The sequence below is a fragment of the Panthera tigris genome, chromosome E2 (genome assembly GCF_018350195.1).
Source record: "Panthera tigris isolate Pti1 chromosome E2, P.tigris_Pti1_mat1.1, whole genome shotgun sequence".
Lineage (NCBI taxonomy): Eukaryota > Metazoa > Chordata > Mammalia > Carnivora > Felidae > Panthera > Panthera tigris.
This window is the reverse complement of record NC_056674.1, coordinates 1,379,624-1,399,393: the sequence shown is the minus strand read 5'-3', so window position 1 is coordinate 1,399,393 and position 19,770 is coordinate 1,379,624. Positions and strand designations below refer to the sequence as shown.

The 19,770-nt window shown below is 48.5% G+C and overlaps 1 protein-coding gene across 1 annotated transcript; it reads left to right on the top strand.

Annotated features, from left to right (window-relative positions):
* The first annotated feature begins 5 nt into the window (after nt 1-5).
* On the top strand, nt 6-14,843 carry LOC102958103 (zinc finger protein 773). The gene is made up of 4 exons (XM_042970687.1): nt 6-225; nt 4,299-4,425; nt 4,930-5,028; nt 10,562-14,843. Exons 1-4 carry the CDS (start codon nt 193-195, stop codon nt 11,656-11,658), a joined length of 1,356 nt encoding a protein of 451 aa, XP_042826621.1. The 5' UTR covers nt 6-192; the 3' UTR covers nt 11,659-14,843.
* Nucleotides 14,844-19,770: the final 4,927 nt, after the last annotated feature.

Sequence of the window (19,770 nt, the reverse complement as noted above, 5' to 3'; positions counted from 1 at the left end):
GCCGCTCGGTCTGATCTGAGGCTCCCGGAGGCTGCCCTGGGGCTGGGGCAACGGGAGCGGGAAGCCGCGAGAGGAGGCCGGTCCGAGGCTCGCCAGCTGCGTCCGGGGGTGACCCCGATTCTGGATCGGGGTCGGGGGTGCGCGGGGCCCGTGCTGGTCCTCCTCTCCGGACGCCGTTCCGCCCAGAGTCCGATGGCGGCGGCCGTGCGGAGGGGCCCGGCTCCGGTAAGCGCTGGTCCCCGGGTCCTCCCCGCACATGCCGAAATACGAAGGGGCGGCCCACGCTCACGACCCTGGGTCAGGTCCCCATTTCTGTCAGCCAGTGTGATGCGGTGTGGGAGGGTCACAGGCAGAGGAGGGTCACAGGCAGAGGGACAGGGCCTGGGGTTTGTCCCCAGGGAACAGCTCGAGAGGGGACGGGTCACGAGTGGAAAGGCAGCCTGAGCGGCTGAGCCTTCGCTCTGAGCCGTTGGTGGCCACGGAACACTGTGCACATAGGAGGGACCCCATCAGTTGCTCAGAGTTTTCAAAGGCGTCTTAGGGAGCACAGAGGGGATGGGGTGAGGAGGGCGGAGCAAGTCCGTTCAGTGGACAGCTAGAGGGTTGTGGCCGGGGCTGGGCCGATGGCAGGGGAGGGGATGCACCGATAGGTCTCAGATGGAGTTTTAAAACTGGACAGAATTTCCTGCTGCATCAGAAGTGGCTGTGAGAGAAAGAAGGGAATGAAGGACCATCAGTGTTTTTGTTTGCTTTTTTCTTTTTTTCCCCTAAATGTTTCCTGAATATCTCGGTAAGGATGGAGATGGGGAAGTTCGTGCAGGAGCACGCTTCAGGGAGAAGAGTAGGAGTTGGATTTGGGACAGGGTAATCCGAGATTACCGAGGTTACCGTGTGGCGTGCAGGTGTCACGTGGGTAGCTTGCTCACTCCCGTCTCAAGTTCTGGGGAGAGGTCTGTGTGAAACCGAGGGCTGGTAGGCATTGTCCTGAACCAGGGCAAGGCCTGGGACTCCTATTTAGGAAGAATTGCCAAGTTCATATTTCAGATGGGCCTGGAGGCGGGGCTGCTTCCAAAGTGGTGGATCCCGTGGTCCCACGTGGTTCTGGTGGGTGTGTGAGTCAGTGGAGGGTTATAGGGTGTAAGGACCCAGGACTGGAAGGGAGACCGAGATGGTTGCCATTCCAGCCTCAGCAGGACCCCCGTGTCCGCTCCTTGTGGAGGAAAGGAAAGGCCAGTCCGGTGCGTGGAGCAGCCCCTCTTGGTGCTTAAGTTTCCGCAGCCTTCAGGGCTGGAGGGCTGAGTCGCTGGAAAGGCCGCATCAGGACTGCCCTTAGGGGAAAGCACAGCAAACAGCCAGGGGCCACCAGGGCTAGTATCTACTCCATTTCCTCTGCCCGAGCTCCCATTTTATTAACTTGTGACTTTATGTGAGTAAGTGCTTATTTAAACATTAATTGCTAAAAATACATACATACGTGTATATATGCACGTGCATACACGTGTACACATACACACATGTGTGTATACGCATACATACGTCGGCAATTAAAATAAAAATTTAATGAACTAAGTTGATGTAAGCCCTTAATAACTGAGGGTTTTTTTTTTTTTAATTTTTAAATATGTTTATTTTTGAGAGTGAGCTAGAGTGCAAGTGGAGGAGGGGCAGAGAGAGAGGGAGACACAGAACCCACAGCAGGCTCCGGGCTCCGAGCTGTCAGCACAGAGCCCGACGTGGGGCTGGAACCCACGAACTGTGAGATTGTGACCTGAGCTGAAGTCAGACATTTAACTGGCTGAGCCATCCAGGCACCCCAATAATTGAGGTTTTAATGTACTGCTAAGCATCTGATTAAAATCAAATGTCTCGAATATCACATTCTATTAGTTAAAAGGCATGTACAAAATACACTTTCAATATTGTCAGTGCATTTTCACTGAAAATGTTGACAAAAGGGGGTTCCTGGGTGGCTCAGTTGGTCAAGCGTCCGACTCTTGGTTTCAGCTCAGATCATGATTTCATGAACCTCAGATCAGGTTCATGAGTTCAAGCCACAAATCGGGCTCCACACTGACAGCGCAGAGCCTGTTTAGGATTCCCTTTCTCTCTCTGTCTCTCTGTCTCTTTCTCTCTCTGTCTCTCTCTCTCTCTCTCTCCCTCCCTTCCTCTCTCTCTCTGCTCCTCCCCTGTCTGTGTGCTCTCTCTCTCAAAATAAATAAACCTAAAAAATGTTGATAAAAGTGTTAATTATGAGGAGAGTAAGAGTCACTACTCAGTACTTGACACATAGGGATGAGTTTGATATAAACGGTTGCCCCACTGGATGGACACCACTGTTATTCCCATTTCACAGATGCCAACGCTGAGGCACAGGGTGGTTGAGTAGTTGTCCAAAGTCACGCAGCGGGTAAGACGCATCCCTGAGGACCGAGGCCCGGGTGGTGTGAGGCCCTTGAGCGGCCTTTGCGGCCCAACACTGTTGCCTGCCTCTCCTGGCCTTGCTTTTCTGTAGGTTCCTGTTGGCTGCAGATTTGCTTCCAGACCGTGCAGAGGGTCGTGAGGGGTGTCCCTGCTCAGTTCCCATCTATATGGGCTCCAGGATTCTGTGACTCTTTCCCCACTACTCTCCCCACCCCTCCATCCTAGATCCCTGGACGGTGATCACCTAAGGTCGGGGGCCTGAGTCCAGACCGGGAATTTTACGGATTGGTTCCCATTCTGGCAACTAGTGGCATTAGGTTTATAAGGCATCACATTCACAGTGAGAAACATTGGAAAATGCTAGAGGTGAGGCTGGGCCATGAATGCTCACACAACTTTAGGTCTCTGTTGTGTGTAGTGGAAACAGCAGGAAATAGAAATTGGAGCTGGAGTAGTGGCCAGGAGCGGACGTGGGGAGGTGGCAGCCACAATAGTCAGGTGAGTGTTGGTGGCGGTTGCAGAGGTGGGAGATATATTGGAATCTGTGTCCGCTTATCAGTAGGTCTGAGCAGACTTTGTGACGTGGAGGGTGGGAGAAAGAAGTCCAAGAGTCCGCGGTGGCTCCGAGATGTTTGGTCTTAGCAGCTAGAAGCGGGCACGTAGCACCAGGGCCGACTCGGTGGTAAGAGTCATTTTCGGCGGGAATACCGGGAGTCGGGTTCGGGCTGTGTCGAATGGGATGCTTCAGGGACCCTCAGGTGGATGTGTCGAGGGGGCGCCCAGACACGCAAGTCTGGAGCTGAGGTGAAGCGCTCAGACTGGAGACGCCCATGGTACGGACGGTGCGTGGATCAGAATGGAGCCGTGGATCAGATTTGGCAGGAGCATCTTCAGGCCCTGGTGGCGATGCCGTGTGGTAACAAGGGAAGGGGGGTGTGGGGCCAAGGACCAAGCCTTGCTGGACACCTGGGTAGGGGTGGTAGGCTTCACAAAGACTCTTGAGGGAGAACAGTGTCCATGGGGACCGGGTGTAGGAGTGTGGAGGGTCTGGCTGGTGGCCTGGGGCCATGAGATGGATGTGGAGACGGGGCAGTGAGGTGACAGTGAAGATGGCACCTCTGCTTATTCATCCAGCTCCGGGCTCCCCAGGCTCCTGTTCTGACCTTTGCCGGGACCAGGAGATTAGCTCAAGATCACACGGGGTCTTCGGGGAGAATTGGCCAGCCTCGTGTGAGAGACGGATGGGCTTCGGCTCACAGAAGTGTTAGAGGAAACTGAGGCGGGTGAGGGGACACCTTTGCAACACGGCAGTGGAGGAGAGCTGAGGGCGTCTGACATCTGTGTGTGGTTCCTGGTGGCTGAGGATGAAGCGAGGACAAGGGCCAGGCAGGAAGGCCTCGAAAGCAGGCCTGGGGGTTGCCTTGGGAAGTCCAGGATAGGATGGGGTTCTGATTACATGTGCCAAGGCATACAGTGGCATTTGGTGAGGCCAGGGAGATGCATGGCGTTGTGGGGGGGGGGGGGCGGAGATACGAAGGGAGGTGTGGCACAGTGACGTGCGTGTTGGGATGGCTCCAGGCCCTTGTTCAGGGGCTGAAGGGAGCACAGTGGCCCCAAGTTAGTTGTGTTTGGGAAGCACAATCTGGGGGACTCCAAGTGAATTGTCTGGCAGAAGGGTGACGCTCTGCATGCCAGGCCCAGAACTCAGGTGGCATTTTTCCTGCCCACCTGTTCTTGCTGAGGACTGAACAGTGCTTACTGGGACAGTGAGGAGCAAGCAGGCATCAATGGCTCCTCTGAGGTGAGGACGTTTGTGGGGATGGCTGGAGTCCTGGGAAAGGAGGGTACACATAAACTCAGCTGCCCCATCTTGACAGGGCTGTGTGACCTTTGAGGACGTGGCTGTCCGCTTCTCCTGGGAAGAGTGGGGTCTCCTTGATGAAGCCCAGAGACTCTTGTACCGTGATGTGATGCTGGAGAACTTTGCACTGATGGCCTCTCTGGGTAAGGTCCTCACAACCCAGTGCCGTGTCCTGGGCTGGGCTCTGCTCTTCCCCTTTCCCTCACGGGCTGGTTTGGCCTTTCCAAAGCCGGACCGTGGGCACTTCTTCCCTGTGTTCTTGAGTAGGTGCTCTGACGGCCTGGGCTCCGTGCACTACCCCTTCTGTTCTTGAGCTGCCTGAAGGCTCGCTGCTCCAAAGCCATGCAGGAAAGTTTGGGGATCAGGAGTCTTGCAGTCAGCCTAATGGGTCACACCCTGTCGCCTCTCCCTGGCCCAGGGATGCTGTGAAGGTCCATGGCCGCTCTGTGCCCCAGGCTCTGCCCTGTTCTCTGGCTGACGTGTGGGATGTGCCTATAACAGCAATTGAGGCACCGACAGAGCCACTGCTTGACTGGGCTGTTCCTGCAGGAGTGTCTTCTAAGATTCTTCTGTGATATTTAGTTTTCTTTCCTGTGGTCTGTCATGAGGTGGGTCGCTTTGATCTACCTGTCTTATCTCTCCCTTAGGACTCGCGTCTTCCAGGACTCATGAAATTACCCAGTTGGAGTGGTGGAGACAGCCCTCCTTGCCTCCCTGTGGAGTCATGACTGCAGCCATGCCAAGAGGTACTTGGAGGGAGGGGCTGGGCAGATGTGAACTCAGGGACGGGCTCAGGTCATACCAGGAGTCCTTGTACGGGACCCTGGTGGTTGGGTGCCGAGGCCCAGGCCACAGCTGAGTTCCAGCTTTTCTTTCTCAGTTGTGCTTTTACCACGTTTACTCTGATTTCTGACTGAGGACCATCCCCTTCCCTCTGCCCGTCCTCCGGATCTCACCTGATCTTCCCCACTGCTCCCTCTGCAGTGTTCCCCAACAGTGGCCTTGTTTTGTGTTTTATGAGATGGTCTGTTGGGCAGGGCCACAAGAGGAGGGTCAAGGGCAGCTCAGGAAAAAGCAAAGTTTATTACGTGCAGCAGGTCCAGAGAGACAGTCACGACACGCTGGGGGTGTGTGGGTGTGTAGGGGGGTCACAAGCAGGTCCAGAGACCGTCACGACACGCTCGGGGTATGTGGAGGGGGGGGGTCATAAGCAGGTCCAGAGATAGTCACGACACACTGGGGGTGTGTGGGGAGGGGTTCGCGTGGGAGGGAGCACTCGGGGAGTGGGCTCAGCCAAGCAGGGGGAAGCAGAGAGTGAGTGAGGACCCGTGGGTCAGGGGGCGGACGCAAGAACAGGTGTGAGCACATGTCATTTGGAACATTCGAATGTCACCAGGTCACAGAAGAGGTCAAGAAGGGGGACTTGTGACAGGACATCACTTGGGTAGGCTGGTCACCTGGGTGGCGTGCTCACAGCCTGTTTGTGGGGATGTTGAGGCAGCAGGAAAATACAGAAGTTTAAAAGGTTACAATACAATTGAGCCTGTGGTGGCTCAACCCAATCGGCAGGACGAGGTGGGACGGCTCACACTTGCCCCCTGGGGGTGAGGATGTTAGAGGTGCCTGGCGTAGCTTGGTCTAGCCACCCAAGGCAAGCTCTGATGTAGACCGCGGGGAGGGGTCCTAGGCACACGGTGAGGGCTTGAAACCCAGGCCTCAGCCAGACGCTGCACTTAGTGGGGGAAAGCCAGGGGAACAGTTCAGGTACCTCTTGGTTTAAGGGACGCCGTTGGAAGGTTTTGGTTACATTATGAAAGATTTTTTTTTTTAATGTTTATCATTTATTTTGAGAGACAGAACATGCATAAGCGGAGGGAGGGGCAGAGAGAGAGAGGAGAGAGAGAATCCCAGACAGGCTCCCTGCTGTCAGCAAGGCTCGAGCCCACAAACCGTGAGATCATGACCTGAGCCCAGATCAAGAGTCCGACGCTTAACCGGCTAAGGCGCCCCTGAAAGATTTTTATCTCTTGGCCTAATCTTCAAAGCTCGGCTTATAGCTGTCTAGAATTAGTGATTTACATTCAGCAGGAAGTACCCCGAGGAACACGAACACCTCCTCTCCTGGCCGGTAAACAGTTGTAAGCCAGTCTGTTTTCCGTGGCCACGTGGGCTTAGAGACTCGTGGGCTTGTTGCACACGGAACAGTGTTTAGTACAGCCTTTGTCTGTGACCTTGAGAGGCCGCCAGAAGGTGCTGGTGGGCAGTCATGCCGTAATCCCACTTGACAAAGGCTGCTGAACTGGGGCCAGCTCTGGTGTCTCCCGTGGTATGGCCAGGCCTACTCAGATGGGAATAAATGTTGCCTGTTTTGCCTGGGGTCGATAGCAAAGGGGGTGGGTGCCCGGTGGATGAAGAGCTGTGGGGATCCCCAGTGTGAGCACCGCACACTGGCGTACAGACTCCTGGGGTCAGCAGCGGAAAGTACAGAAAGTGGTGTACCCATGAGTTTGGGGTGTAGTGGAATCCAGAGGCGCTGTTACTTGAAGGCTAATGTGCCCCAGAGGAGGCAAGAGCCCTAACGGGGGCATTGGTCAAGTGTGGCTGGTTCCTGGGCACAAGTGGAAGGCCTGTGAGAGTGACGTCACTGTAATGTGCAGCCACTCCCGGGGAGTATAGCTGGGGACAAAGGCAGGTGGTGTAAGCAGACAAGGTGCTTTGGGGGGACCCTTTCTGGGTCCTGAGAGATGGTGGACGGTGGCCGGGCTAAGCCACTGGTGGACAACTCAGTAAATGTGTGTTGGGTTCCTTGAAAGGCAAAGTTCCTTGAAAGGCACACGGGCTGTGACTGGTAGTAGGTACTGAATAAAATACACTGCCCACATCTACCACAGCAAAATAGTCCCTGGGTACCCTTTAGTTCAGTTTTGTTAGGTATTAGAGCCTCGATGGGGGGAACTTAAGCGATAGTTAAGTGGCACTGTTGGTAGAAGCCTTGATGACTGGCCAAACAGGGTTACTGAAAGAGGAAATTAGAAGAATGGCCCCCTCCTTTAGTAGATCTCGAACAGCCCTCTGAAGGCCCCCTTGTTTCAGGTGATACTGTGGTGTATTTACTGCCTTCACCAGCAGGGGCGCCCCCGGCTCTCACTTGGTGATTCTTACTGGCAGGGCCAGGGACTATGGCTTGTCCAGCTTTGTACACGGCCTGCAGTGGTATCTCTGTCTACAGCAGGAAGACTCAAAGCATTAGAGGCCACTGAGACAGGCAGCCGTTTAATGAGGATTGTTGCAGTGTTGACAGCAAGTGCACTTTTGTTGCCATGAATTGTTTTACTGGCATTACCCTGTAGTTTAAAAGGGGCACCTCCTTTAAATCTGAGTTGGGTTGCTTGGAATGATGGTGGCTTGGGCTCCTGTAGTCTGTAAAGTTAGGAAATGTTTATTTTTAGAGTTCCAGTGAACTACCAGAGTTATATATGGGTGATTGCCCTTGGGGAGTGTGACCGGGCCTGAGGCCCCACTGAATCCTCACTGGAGAGGCCTTGGCGGCTGCCATTTTCAGAGCTGGAAGCATCCTTGGGTGGTTCCAGAGGAGTGGTTCCCTAAGCCTACAGACCTCTGGGTAATAATGGGTGAGGCTCTTTTAATCTCCTTTAGTTGTTATAATTTGGGGATAGCTTGACTAGTAGTTCATAGGGTGTCTCAGCTGTCAGTAAATGAGGCAAAGCCACATCGCCCAGAAGCAGCATCAGCAAATTGGGAAGGACGGAGCAGGCTGAATAGTGGAGGTGGGGGGGGGGTGTCTGCATCCTAGGAGGCGGAGTGTGAAAAGTCAGACTTTGTGAGTCATGGCGGGTGGAGCCCTTATGGCCTGTCGGGAAACCCATTCCATCCTGCTTGGCGTGGACATGCCGATAAAATTAAGCAGCTCTGCTGTGAATTGGGAAGGGTGCCTTCAAGAACAACTCCTAGACTCCGTGACAAAGAGGCTCCTCTGGATTGTTCTTGTCTGAATGTTCAAAGCACTGATAGGTCCACTGAACCTTTCTGATTTTTGCGGAGGAGCGTGAGGGCATCCCTGGTAGTGGGATGGTTTTCTGTCAGCCATCTCCAGGCCGTGGAAACCCAAGTCCACGGAGGCAGGGCTTCTGAATCCTGAGGGGTGGGAGAGGTTTCAGATTCCTCACCTGAGGCTTTGATATAACCTCAAAAAGTTCTAGCCTCTGTCACCCCTGCGCTGACATTGGGGATACCCTATGTCCTCCTTGGGTGCCTTCAGCCCCAAATTCCATGTGAGATTGGCCTTGGTGAGCCAGAGGATCCTGAAGTAGATGATGCATCTTCAGCTCTTTGAAGTGATGCCAGCAGCTGCCTCATCTCTGGGGCTCTGTGAACAAGAGCTGCGCGCCCGTAGTAAATACTCTCGGTAACCACTGAGCTCCTTCCCCGCTCCATCTCTTTGCACAGAATCTTTAATAGTTTGGATTTTCAATCTTGTGAAGTTAAGAATTTTAGCTTCTAGTTCCCTGTGATCTCCTGTGTTCTTGACCTGCTGGGTCTGAAAGACCTTCGATGCTTCCTTCCTGTGGCCCCATCTCTGTGGGTGACCTCAGCTGGGTTGGAATCCATTGAGGAGAGCTGTGGCGGCCAGATGACCTTTGGGGGGTTGGTCCTAGCCCTTGGGAGCAGAGATCGCAGTTGGCAGGCAGCAGCACTAATCGGAACCCAGAAATGTTTCAAAGTTGTTTTACCTTTGTTGAATCATTGGCTCACCTCCTCTGATTATTGGGAGGTGCTAGAATTGAATGTTCCTGCCGAGATCCTGGGCCTAATATTTTGAGCTACTTACCTCCAGGGACGGGACCCATTGATACCCATGGGTTTGGGAGACAAATAGCAACAGCAGCAACACAACACGGTGGAGAAGGGGGGGTGCCCGCAGTACTGACCCTCACGGGGGGCCACGGTAGACTCCCATTGAAGGGGTGCAGATCGGTGGTTGGGTCTGAGGAGGAACACGGACTTGAGTGGGAACGTGAGGAACCTCCCTGTGCTGGTGCCGCAAGCACACGGGAGGCATCTCCCGAAGGTCACCCAGCCCTCCTCTGTTGACAAGCAGCTAATGGCCCACGCCTGACATTCAGTGTCTTTGCTGGCTGCGGGGAGCCTGCCCTTCCACCCGCACCCTCAATCCCCGCGGAGACTTCATAGGTGTTTAGCCAACTATACCAGTCTGCCCCTTAATCAGGGAGCACTGGACACTCGCCCAGCCCCCAGCCCCACCACCCTGTTGAGTCAGGCCTGGCAAGAAGTGAAGTCTCAGGGTATTTTAGGAGAATGAACTCCACAATTTAGTGTGGAAAGCCTTGGCAGTGCCTGAGAGGCGACACAACAGCTCAGACCAGCACGTAGGAGCACTGCACTGCCTCCCCAGGTGGTGGAGCCCGTCTGGGACAGCGGGTTAATAAACTGAGCAGTTCCAGACATTTCCTAAATCTTCGCCCTGTGACCAGACCATCCTGTTTGTGACGCCAACCATTTTGTATTCGCTTGTGGGGCAGGCGCAGGAATAAACAAAATTTATACTCCGCTGGTAGGGAGAGCACAGGGAGGGAGCTCAGCCAGGCTGGGATGTAGAGGCGACCTGTGGGCAAGTGCTTGAACTGGGAGGCGGGGGGGTGCACAAGAAAAGGAGTGAGGGAATTTCATTGGTGCGTTTGAATGGCACCAGGTCCCAGTCAGGGGCGGGCAGGAAGGGGGACTTGTGGCAGGGCCCTACCTAGTCACACTAGTGCACGTGGTCACATAGCTCACAGCCTGTTTGTGGGGATGTAGAGGCAGTGGGAGAATATGGAGTTTTCAAGGTTACAGTACAGGCGTTCACCGAGTGTGTCATGAGGCATGCACGTATCCTTAATGGTCCTTGAACACCAGCTGTTCAATTGCATTTGATTTCTTCTGGGCCTGGACACACCCTTCCGCACGGTGTTCCCGTGCCCTCAGTGGCCTTGCTGAAGGCCATTTGCAGAGGAATGTGTTGGAGACCCAGCCTACACCCCGTCCTTGTGTCCTTGCTGCTCATAAGGCCCCTCGCCAGTGTGCGAGCCCACCAGGGCCGGCACTGCACAGCAGGCCCTCCCTGGCCCCGAACCCCAGGCCCGATTCTGCCGGCAATTCTGTGGACTGATTCCTGGGTGGGTCGGACACATCTGTAAGCGTGCTCCCCCCTCCCCTGCACGGAAGTGCACACACACTTCACCAGCATCTCTTTGCTTTCAGGTTTGTGGCGTAGAGCAGAGGTCGAGGAAGCGCCTTCTGGGCAGAGCGTTTATGTAGAAGGAGTGTTCAGAGCAAAACTTCAACAGCAGAAGCTGCACTGTGGAGAGAGATCTTTAAGGAGAGAAGAGGGCAGGGAGGGTGGGAAGGACTTCCCAGTTAGTGCTGGTTTTCTTAACCATCAGGTGACCCACAGTGGAGGGAAGCCACATAGGAGCACCGAAGGTGGGGAGGCCTTCCAGCCTGGAAAAAGGCATTATGAATGCAGTGAATGTGGGAAAGCCTTTGGTCAGAAATACTTACTTGTTCAGCACCAGAGACTACATACTGGAGAAAAGCCTTATGAGTGCAGTGAATGCGGGAAGTTATTTAGCCATAAATCAAACCTTTTTATACACCAAATAGTTCACACCGGAGAAAGGCCTTACGGGTGTAGGGAGTGTGGAAAATCCTTTAGCCGCAATGCCGACCTCATTCAACACCAGAGAGTCCACACTGGAGAAAAGCCTTTTACATGCAGTGAATGTGGAAAAGCCTTCAGGCATAATTCCACGCTGGTTCAGCATCACAGGATCCACACTGGAGTGAGGCCTTATGAGTGCAGCCAATGTGGGAAATTCTTTAGCTTTAACTCAAGCCTCATGAAACACCAGAGAGTTCACACTGGAGAAAGACCTTATAAGTGCAGTGAATGTGGGAAATTCTATAGCCACAAGTCAAGCCTTATTAATCACTGGAGGGTTCACACTGGAGAAAGGCCTTATGAGTGCAGCGAATGTGGGAAATTTTTTAGCCAAAGCTCTAGCCTCATGCAACATCGAAAAGTTCACACTGGAGAGAAGCCTTTTAAGTGCAATGAATGTGGGAGATTCTTTAGTGAGAATTCCAGCCTTGTTAAACACCAGAGGGTTCACACTGGAGTGAGACCTTACGAGTGCAGGGAATGTGGGAAGTTTTTTCGCCACAGCTCCAGCCTTGTTAAACACCGGAGGATTCACACTGGAGAAATGCCTTATGAGTGCAGCAATTGTGGGAAATCCTTTAGCCAGCGTTTCAACCTCATTCAACACCAGAAAGTTCACAGTGGAGAAAGGTCTTGAATGCAACTAATGTGGAAAAGCCTTTTACCAAAGGTCTGCTCTGATTCAGCAGTGGAAGCTTCAGTCCAGATAGGCTGATGCATACAGTCAGCGTGAAGAGTCTTTTGGCTTCAGCCACAGACTTAACCTTGTTGGGCATCAGAACGTTCACACTGGAGAGAAGCTTTAGGAGTGCAGTGCACGTGTGGTCTCACGGGCATCCTAACTTCAGACAGAGGAGCTCTGCACGTAGCCTTCGTGAGGGAGCCACAGTGGAACATCACTCATCCAGCTATGCTGACATACTGCCTCCTGAGAAGGTCGGCCTCTGCCTCGGAGCTCCAGGAAGAGGGATTCCCGTGTTCGTGGATGTATCCATTTGGAGCAGAGTTCTACCTCTGTCACTGGAATGGGGAGAGGTAATGGTCTTGGTTCAGATGTGACTGGCTCTTGCTGTTCTTACTGAATATTAGGTGTTCTGGAGGAAATGTTTCCTTGTTTGCAGTATACCCTTAGGATCATTTCCAGAGACTTTAAGTTGTGTTTTTATAATTTTCCCCAATTTTAATAAGCAGGCCCACAAAGTTCCTCACACTGTCGTGCAGGAAGTTGATCTATTTAACTTTGTAAGAACTTGCCAAGTTGTGTTCTAGATAGTTGTGACATTTCATATTTCCTCCTAGAGTATATTCGATTTCCAGTTTCTTCACATTATTGCTGACCTTTGTGTGTAAGACACAGGCCCTTTATTCATTTCAGCCACTCTAGTAGGTGTGTGGTTTTACCTTGCATCTCCATAGTGAGTCAGTGTTGAGCATTATTCTCTGTGTTTATCTGCCACCCATGTGTCTTCCTTAGGGAATTGTCTGTGGTTTTTTGCCTACTTTTAGAAAAATTGGTTGGTGTCTTACTATTTTGTGATTTGATATATTCTACATAGATAGAAGTTCCTTATTTGGTATATCTTTACCAGTGTTTTCTCACAGTCTGTGCCTTTGATTTTCATTTCTTAAAAGTCTCTTCCCTAGGGCAGAATTTGTTAATTTTCATGAAGTTCAATTTATTTGTTAGTGACTGCACGTTTGGTATTCTCTTCTTTTTCTTTTATGGTACTATATCTTGTCTGTAAATAAAAGTCTTTCTGAGTATACTGGAGTCTTATCAGTCTTTATCCAATCTTGTGAAATCTTTGTAGGTTTAAATGTAGATGAAGAATTCAATGTATGTAGATTTACCTGTGTACATAACCCCTATCTCTTCTCGGCCTAGAAAGCAGTGGCACTGCAGTAGACATCAGCATATTTAGTGGCCAATTATTGTCTTGTAAATGTAATTTTTCAATAAAAAAACCCCACACTCGGAAAAGAGGCTATGTTCAGGTTGGCGGCAGGAAAGGTACATGAGCCTAGGAAATATTCTTCAATTAGCCAAGAAATGCTCACAGAATGATGTTGATGTATTAGCTTTCCATTGGTGTCCTAACACATCACCACAGACCTATGGCTTAAACCACACAAATTATTTATAGCACTGTGGGTTGTAAGTCCTACCCAGGACCTACACAGGACAGGTCTCAATGGGCTAAAATCAAGGTGTTGGCAGGGAATGTGTTCTTTTCTGGAGGCTCTAAAACAGATTGTTTCCTACTCTTTTGAGTTGTTGGACAGTTTAAGTTCCTTGTGGTTGTAGGACTCCTGTCCCTGTTTTCTATGTAGCTGTCAGCTTAGGTTCAGCCCTGGAACATTTTAGAACTTTTACAGCATATGTAAAGCTGAAACAATACCAATTGTGCACAAGTCTTCCAAAACAAGGTTCATACATTTCCCAACTAATTAAGTGAACCCAATAATAACATGATACTACATATGGAGAATAATATTAAGACAAATTACAGAGCAATACCCACATTAACATAGATACAGCAAAACCTTAACAAAAATATTTTGGGGGTTGGGGAGAGGATGATGTGGCAGAGTAGGAGGACTGTAGGCTTGCCTTGTCCCATGAATACAAATAAATATCAAATCATCCTAAATACTCCAGAAATCAACTTAAAGACTGGCAGGCAGAACAAACTCCACAACTGAAGGTAGAGAAGAGGCCACATCAAAGAAGGTAGGAAGTGTGGAGATGTGGTCTGGGAGAGAAATGGATCGTGGCTGACATTTGTGGGGAGAGAGCCATGGTCACAGAGAAGGGCAAGAGACAGACTAGCACATGGGAAAGCATGGGGAAAATGAATCCCCATAGCAATTAGCTTGGAAAGCAAGAGGGGCCAAATTTCATGAGTACTTGCATCCAGTAGGGCTTAAAGCCTGGAGTTCTAAAAGTCAGCAGGATCACATAGAGACACGAGGCCTTGGGGCTGCTTTTGGAGAGAAGGCAGAGCAAACAGCCTGTGGACAGTAATCCGAAGAATGCCTGGGGCACAGAGTGGGGAGGTTATTTGCTCATCTTGTAGTGTGTCCCAAAGAGGCAGAATTCATGGAGAGATCCCTGCAGGAACAAAGGAACTGGTAGATGCCATTTCCCTCCCCCACCCCTTGACATAAACACAGGGACACCTGCGAGAACCAGCATAGCACAGACACTTGCTCACTTGCTGCCTAACTTGTTTACACCAAGCTCAGCACCCTCCATGGTCTGGTAGAACTACCCTTCCTAGTCATGATTGCCTTAATCCTAGTGGAGTGGGCCCCCTCCCTCAGAAGACTGGCCCACATACCTGCCAATACTGCACCTCCCAACCTGGGAATTTTGCAGGGCCTCCGTTCCAGTGACAGTGGCGACAGGTCTTATTTCACAGGCAGACGAGAGCACATCTAGTTAAAATGTGCTACATTCAGGCCAAGGATAAAACATTACCCACAACAGGCAAATAATCTGCAGACGACTAGCTGGAAGGATAAAGCACCCAAGAGAGAACAGCAGAACACATACAGCACATATGATGAACACTCGGAAGTACCAGGCCCTGGGGGAAAGGGGGACACTATGCAGCAGGGCACTACAAGACCTCTTACTTATAAGGCCCTCAAGAGCAGGAGACCTAGTCGACTTTCCTAACAAACAGAAATAGGCACAGAGACCTAAAATGAGAAGAGGTACCAAATGGAACAGGATGAGGCCACAGACAGAGATCTAAATGAAACAGATATAAGTAACATGTCTGATGGAGTATTTAAAGCAATGATCATAAGGATACTCACTGGACTTGAGAAAAGAGTGGAAGACATCAGTGAAACCCTTAATACATGGATAAAAAAAAATCATCAGAAATGAAGAGTGCAATAAATGAGATTAGAAACATGCTTAATGCAATGAACAGCAGGCTGGAAGAAGCAGAAGAAGGAATTGACCACCTAGAAGAGTAATGGAAAGTAATCAAGATGGACAAAAGAGGAAAAAAAAAATATGCAAAATAAGAATAAACTTAGGGAACTCAGTGACTCCATCAAATGTATTAACATTTGCATGGGAGGAGGAGGAGAAAGGAGAAAAGGGGGCAGAAAAATTATTTGAAGAGAATAAGGCCATATATGACAAGCCCACTGCTATCATACTTAACAGTGAAAGCTGAAAGCTTTTCCTTTAATGTCAGGAAAAAGAACACCCACTCTCACCACTTTTATTCAACATAGCATTGTAAATCCCAGCCAGAGCTATCAGACAGGAAAAAGAAGTAAAAAGCATCTAACTTACAAAGGAAGAAATAAAACTGTTACTATTTGCTGACAACATGATTTTATATATAAAAAAAATCCTGAGGGGCACCTGAGTGGCTCAGTTGGTTAAGTATCTGACTTTGGCTTGGGTCATGAGCTCACGGTTCATTAATTTGGGCCCTGCAGTGGGCTTTCTGCTATTAGCACAGAACCTCCTTCAGATCCTCTGTCCTCCCTCCCTTTCTGCCCCTCCCCTGCTCACATGTGGGGTCTCTCTCTCTCTCTCTCAAAAATAAACATTTTAAATCCTGAAAACTCCATCCAAAAAAAAAAAAAAAAAACCTGTTAGAATAAACAAATTCAAATTTGTTAAAGTTCAGCAAAGTACAAAATCAATATACAAAAAAGTCGTGTTTTTATACACTAATAACAAAATAGAAGGAAATTTAAAAAGCAATTCCATTTATAATTGCATCAAAAATAATAAAATACCTAGGAATAAACTTAACCAAGGCAGTAAAAGACCTATATACACTGATTACTATATAGGACTTTGATGAAAGATGAAAGAAGACATAAGTAAATGGAAAGATATTCTGTGCTCATGGATTGGAAGAAATAATGCTGTTAAACTGTTCATATTACCCAAAGCAATCTACAGATTCAATGCAATCCCTATCAACATTTCAATGGCATTTTCCACAGAATTAGAACAATCCTAAAATGCGTACAGAGCCACAAAACATCCCAAATAGCCAAAGCAATCTTGAGAAAGAAGAACAAAGCTGGAGGCATCATGCTCCCTGATACCAGACTATTACAAAGCCATAAGTAATCAAAACAGTATCAGGGGGCATAAAAACAGACACATAGATCAATGGAAGAGAACAGAGGCCAGAAATAAACCCACATACATATGGTGAATTAATTCACAACAAAGGAGCCAAAGAGATTGAAAAAAATATCTTCAATAGTGTTGGGAAAACTGAACAGCCACATGCAAAAGAGTAAAACTGGATCACTACCTTACATGATACATAAAAAATAACTCAAAATGGATTAAAGACTTGGCCGTAATACCTGAAACCATAAATCTAGAAGAAAACATATGTGGCAAGCTCCTTGACATCAGTCTTGATAATGATTATTTGGACCAGACTCCAAAAGCGAGAGAACAAAGGCAAAAATAAACAGGTGCAACTGCATAAAACAAAAACGCTTCTGCACAGCAAAGGCAAGCATCGACTCAAGTGAAAAGGCCATCTACTAAATGGGAGAAGATATTTGCAAATCATATTTTTTAGTATGGAAAATACATAAAGGACCCCTATGAGTCAACAATGAAAAAGAAACCAAACAATCCAGTTAAAAAAAGGGCAGATGTGAATAGACATTTTCCCAAAGAAGACATACAGGCTCAACATCACTCATCATCAGGGGCAAGGAAACGCAAATTAAAACCACAATGAGCTATTCCTTCTCACCTGACAGAATGGCTGTTATAAAAAAGACAAGAAATAACAAGTGTTGGTGAGAATATGGAGAAAAGGAAATCCTTATGCACTGCTGGTAGGAATATAAATTGGTACAACCACTATGGAAAACAGTATAGAAGTTCCTCAAAAATTAAAAATGGATTCACCATATAATCCAGCAATTCCACTTCTATTTATCTGAAGAAAATGAAAACACCAATTTGAAAAGATACATGCAACCCTATGTTCATGGAAGCATTTACAATAATGAAGACGTGGAAACAAACTGTGTCCATTGATGGATGAACGGATAAAGATGTGGTGTGTATACACAATGGAATACTATTCAGCTATAAAAAAGAAGGAAAGCTTGCCATTTGCAACAACATGGATAGACCCTGAGTGTATAATGCTAAGTGAAATAAATCATGAAGACAAATCTGTATGTATGATCTCACTTATATGTGGAATTAAAAAAAAATGAACTCATAAATACATAAATTAGTGCTTGCTAGAGGTGGGGGTTGAGAGGGTAGGCAAATGGATAAAGAGAGTCAAAAGGTACAATCCTCCAATTATAAAATAAATCATGAGGATGTAAGGTACTGCATGGTGACCACAGTTAACACTGTATTACATATTTGAAAGGTGCTAAGAGTATATCTTAAAAGTTTTCATCACAAGAAAAAAATGTTTTGTAACTGAATGGTGAAGGATGTTTATTAGACTTCCTGTGTTGAACATTTTTCAGTATATACAAATATAAAATCATTATGTTGCACACCTGAAATTAACTTGTGTCAATTATATCCCAATAAAGAATAAGGTTGTAATTACTCATTGGTAATGATTGTCTACTCTGAAAAAGAAAAAATAAAAGCAATTATAGTTAAGCAAAATCAGCAAGCTTACTTATACATATATAATATTAACTCATTTCGATACAGAAAATTCTGTATAACAGAAACAAAAACTTTAAAAATGTATTTAAAATAAAATATGCCATTTAAAATAGCAAAATATGAAGAATTAGGAGTAATCAGACAAAAACATGACTATGACCTTCAAATATTCTCACTAAGTCATAGCGTACTTGCTTAAGGTTTATAATACATGATTTGTATCTGTGCAATTATCTAATTGTTTGCTTTGCTTAAGGTTGGCTGTCACCCAAATAAAACTTTCTCCACATCAGGAACTGTGCTTTCCATGTGTCACACTATCCTGTTCACTAGTGTGCAATACTAAGATATTTAAAAAATGAAGTGATTTTGAGAAGGTACCAAAAAAAAAAAAAAAAAAAAGCCAACACACCACTTACATCAAAACTTCATGAGGACAAGAAACAAAACAATGACAGAAGTAGAGACCTAATTAACACAGGTGAATGAAATCAGTAGTAATAAAATATACGGCAAATCCCATCCAGGAAAAAGTAAGACGAAAAAAGGTATATATGAGTCACTGGGTTTTGTCAGAAGAAAACTAGGCTGGATTAACATTAGGGAAACAACCCGCACCCGCACAGTTGCTTTTCCTGTGTGCAGACGTGAGGAGCCCGTAAAGACTTGAGTCAGAGGACCTCCTTCCACGGCTCTAAACCCTTCCGCGGCTCCCATCACCCTCAGAATAGAGATCCAGCTCCTCACGGGCCATTCCACTGCTGATTCCCGTCTGTCTGCTCTCCTGTTGCTGCAGGCACAGCATGGATCTGATGTCGCGAAACATTCCTAGTTTAGTGCCACATCCAAACCTCTGTTCTTGCCAGTTCTTGTTCCTGGAAACCGTACTTCATCTTATTGGGCCCCAGAAACGGGAGGACACACGAGGCCCAGGGTGTCGCCTCCAGGCACCTGGAGGAAGGAGGACCGGTGCAGGCCCAGGAGAGGCGCGGCCAGGTGAGGGTCACGGCTCGCCCAAAGACACAGAGATGGGTCCCATTCTCCTCCCCTTCCTTCCTCCCTCCGCCAGCCTTCGTGGAAAGACCGGCCACAGCCTCTACGACATCATCAGAAGTGTCACCCCCACTTCCACAGGAAATGCCATTCTCCTGTGTTGTTATTGGAGGGGTCCTTACTGCCCACACACAAGGCACAGCCTACTGGGTAATAATTTCCGTCCTGCACATCGCCAGCTTAGGATGGGCGGTTCCCATTCTCCACGAAGTTGGCAAACAGCCCCACAAGGGATGCTGGGAAATAATGCTCTATGGCTCCAAATACAGGGACCAGGCCCAGATTTCTGTGGCCACCTTGGGCGAAGCCCCATCCTGGGATAGCTGTGACAAGAGACTTCTACTTATGTGGCCTTAGGCAAGCCTCCTCAGCCGCCTTCCAGGAAAAAATATAATTAAAAAACCATACAATAAAATAAGTCCTGGGGATGAAATATGCAGCACGGTGACTATGGTTAACAATACTATATAAAAAATAATGAACAAGTTTTAAATTAGGTGATAAAAAGATAACTTACTTGCAGCATCATTGTGTACTAACATTAAGTGGTGCTCTAATCCAGTGGCTCCCAAACCAGCAGCATTAGTATCACACGGGCCTGTACTAAAAATGCACCTGCCAGGGCCCCATTGTACCCTCAGTCCATGCCTGAACCTCAGCTCTCAAGAGAGCGCTAAATACTGGAGGGGGGGAGCGGTGTGCAAACTGAAATCACTGAGGCTGGAGAAACTATCCCTGTGGAGGAGCACAAAAGAGAAAACACAACGAAGATATAATCTCTGCCTATATTCCAAGGCCCCTAATAGTTCTATTCTTAAAACCATACACAAAGTAGGGGTGCCTGGATGGGATGGTTCAGTCGGTTAAGCGTTCCACTTCTGGTCAGGTCATGGTCTCATGGTTCATGAGTTTGAGCCCCAGGTCAGGCTCTACGCTGACAGTGCTAAGCCTACTTTGGGTTCTCTGTCTCCCTCTCTCTCTCCATCTCAAAAACAAACATTTTTTTAAAAGACCATACACAAAGTATACTTGTTGCCA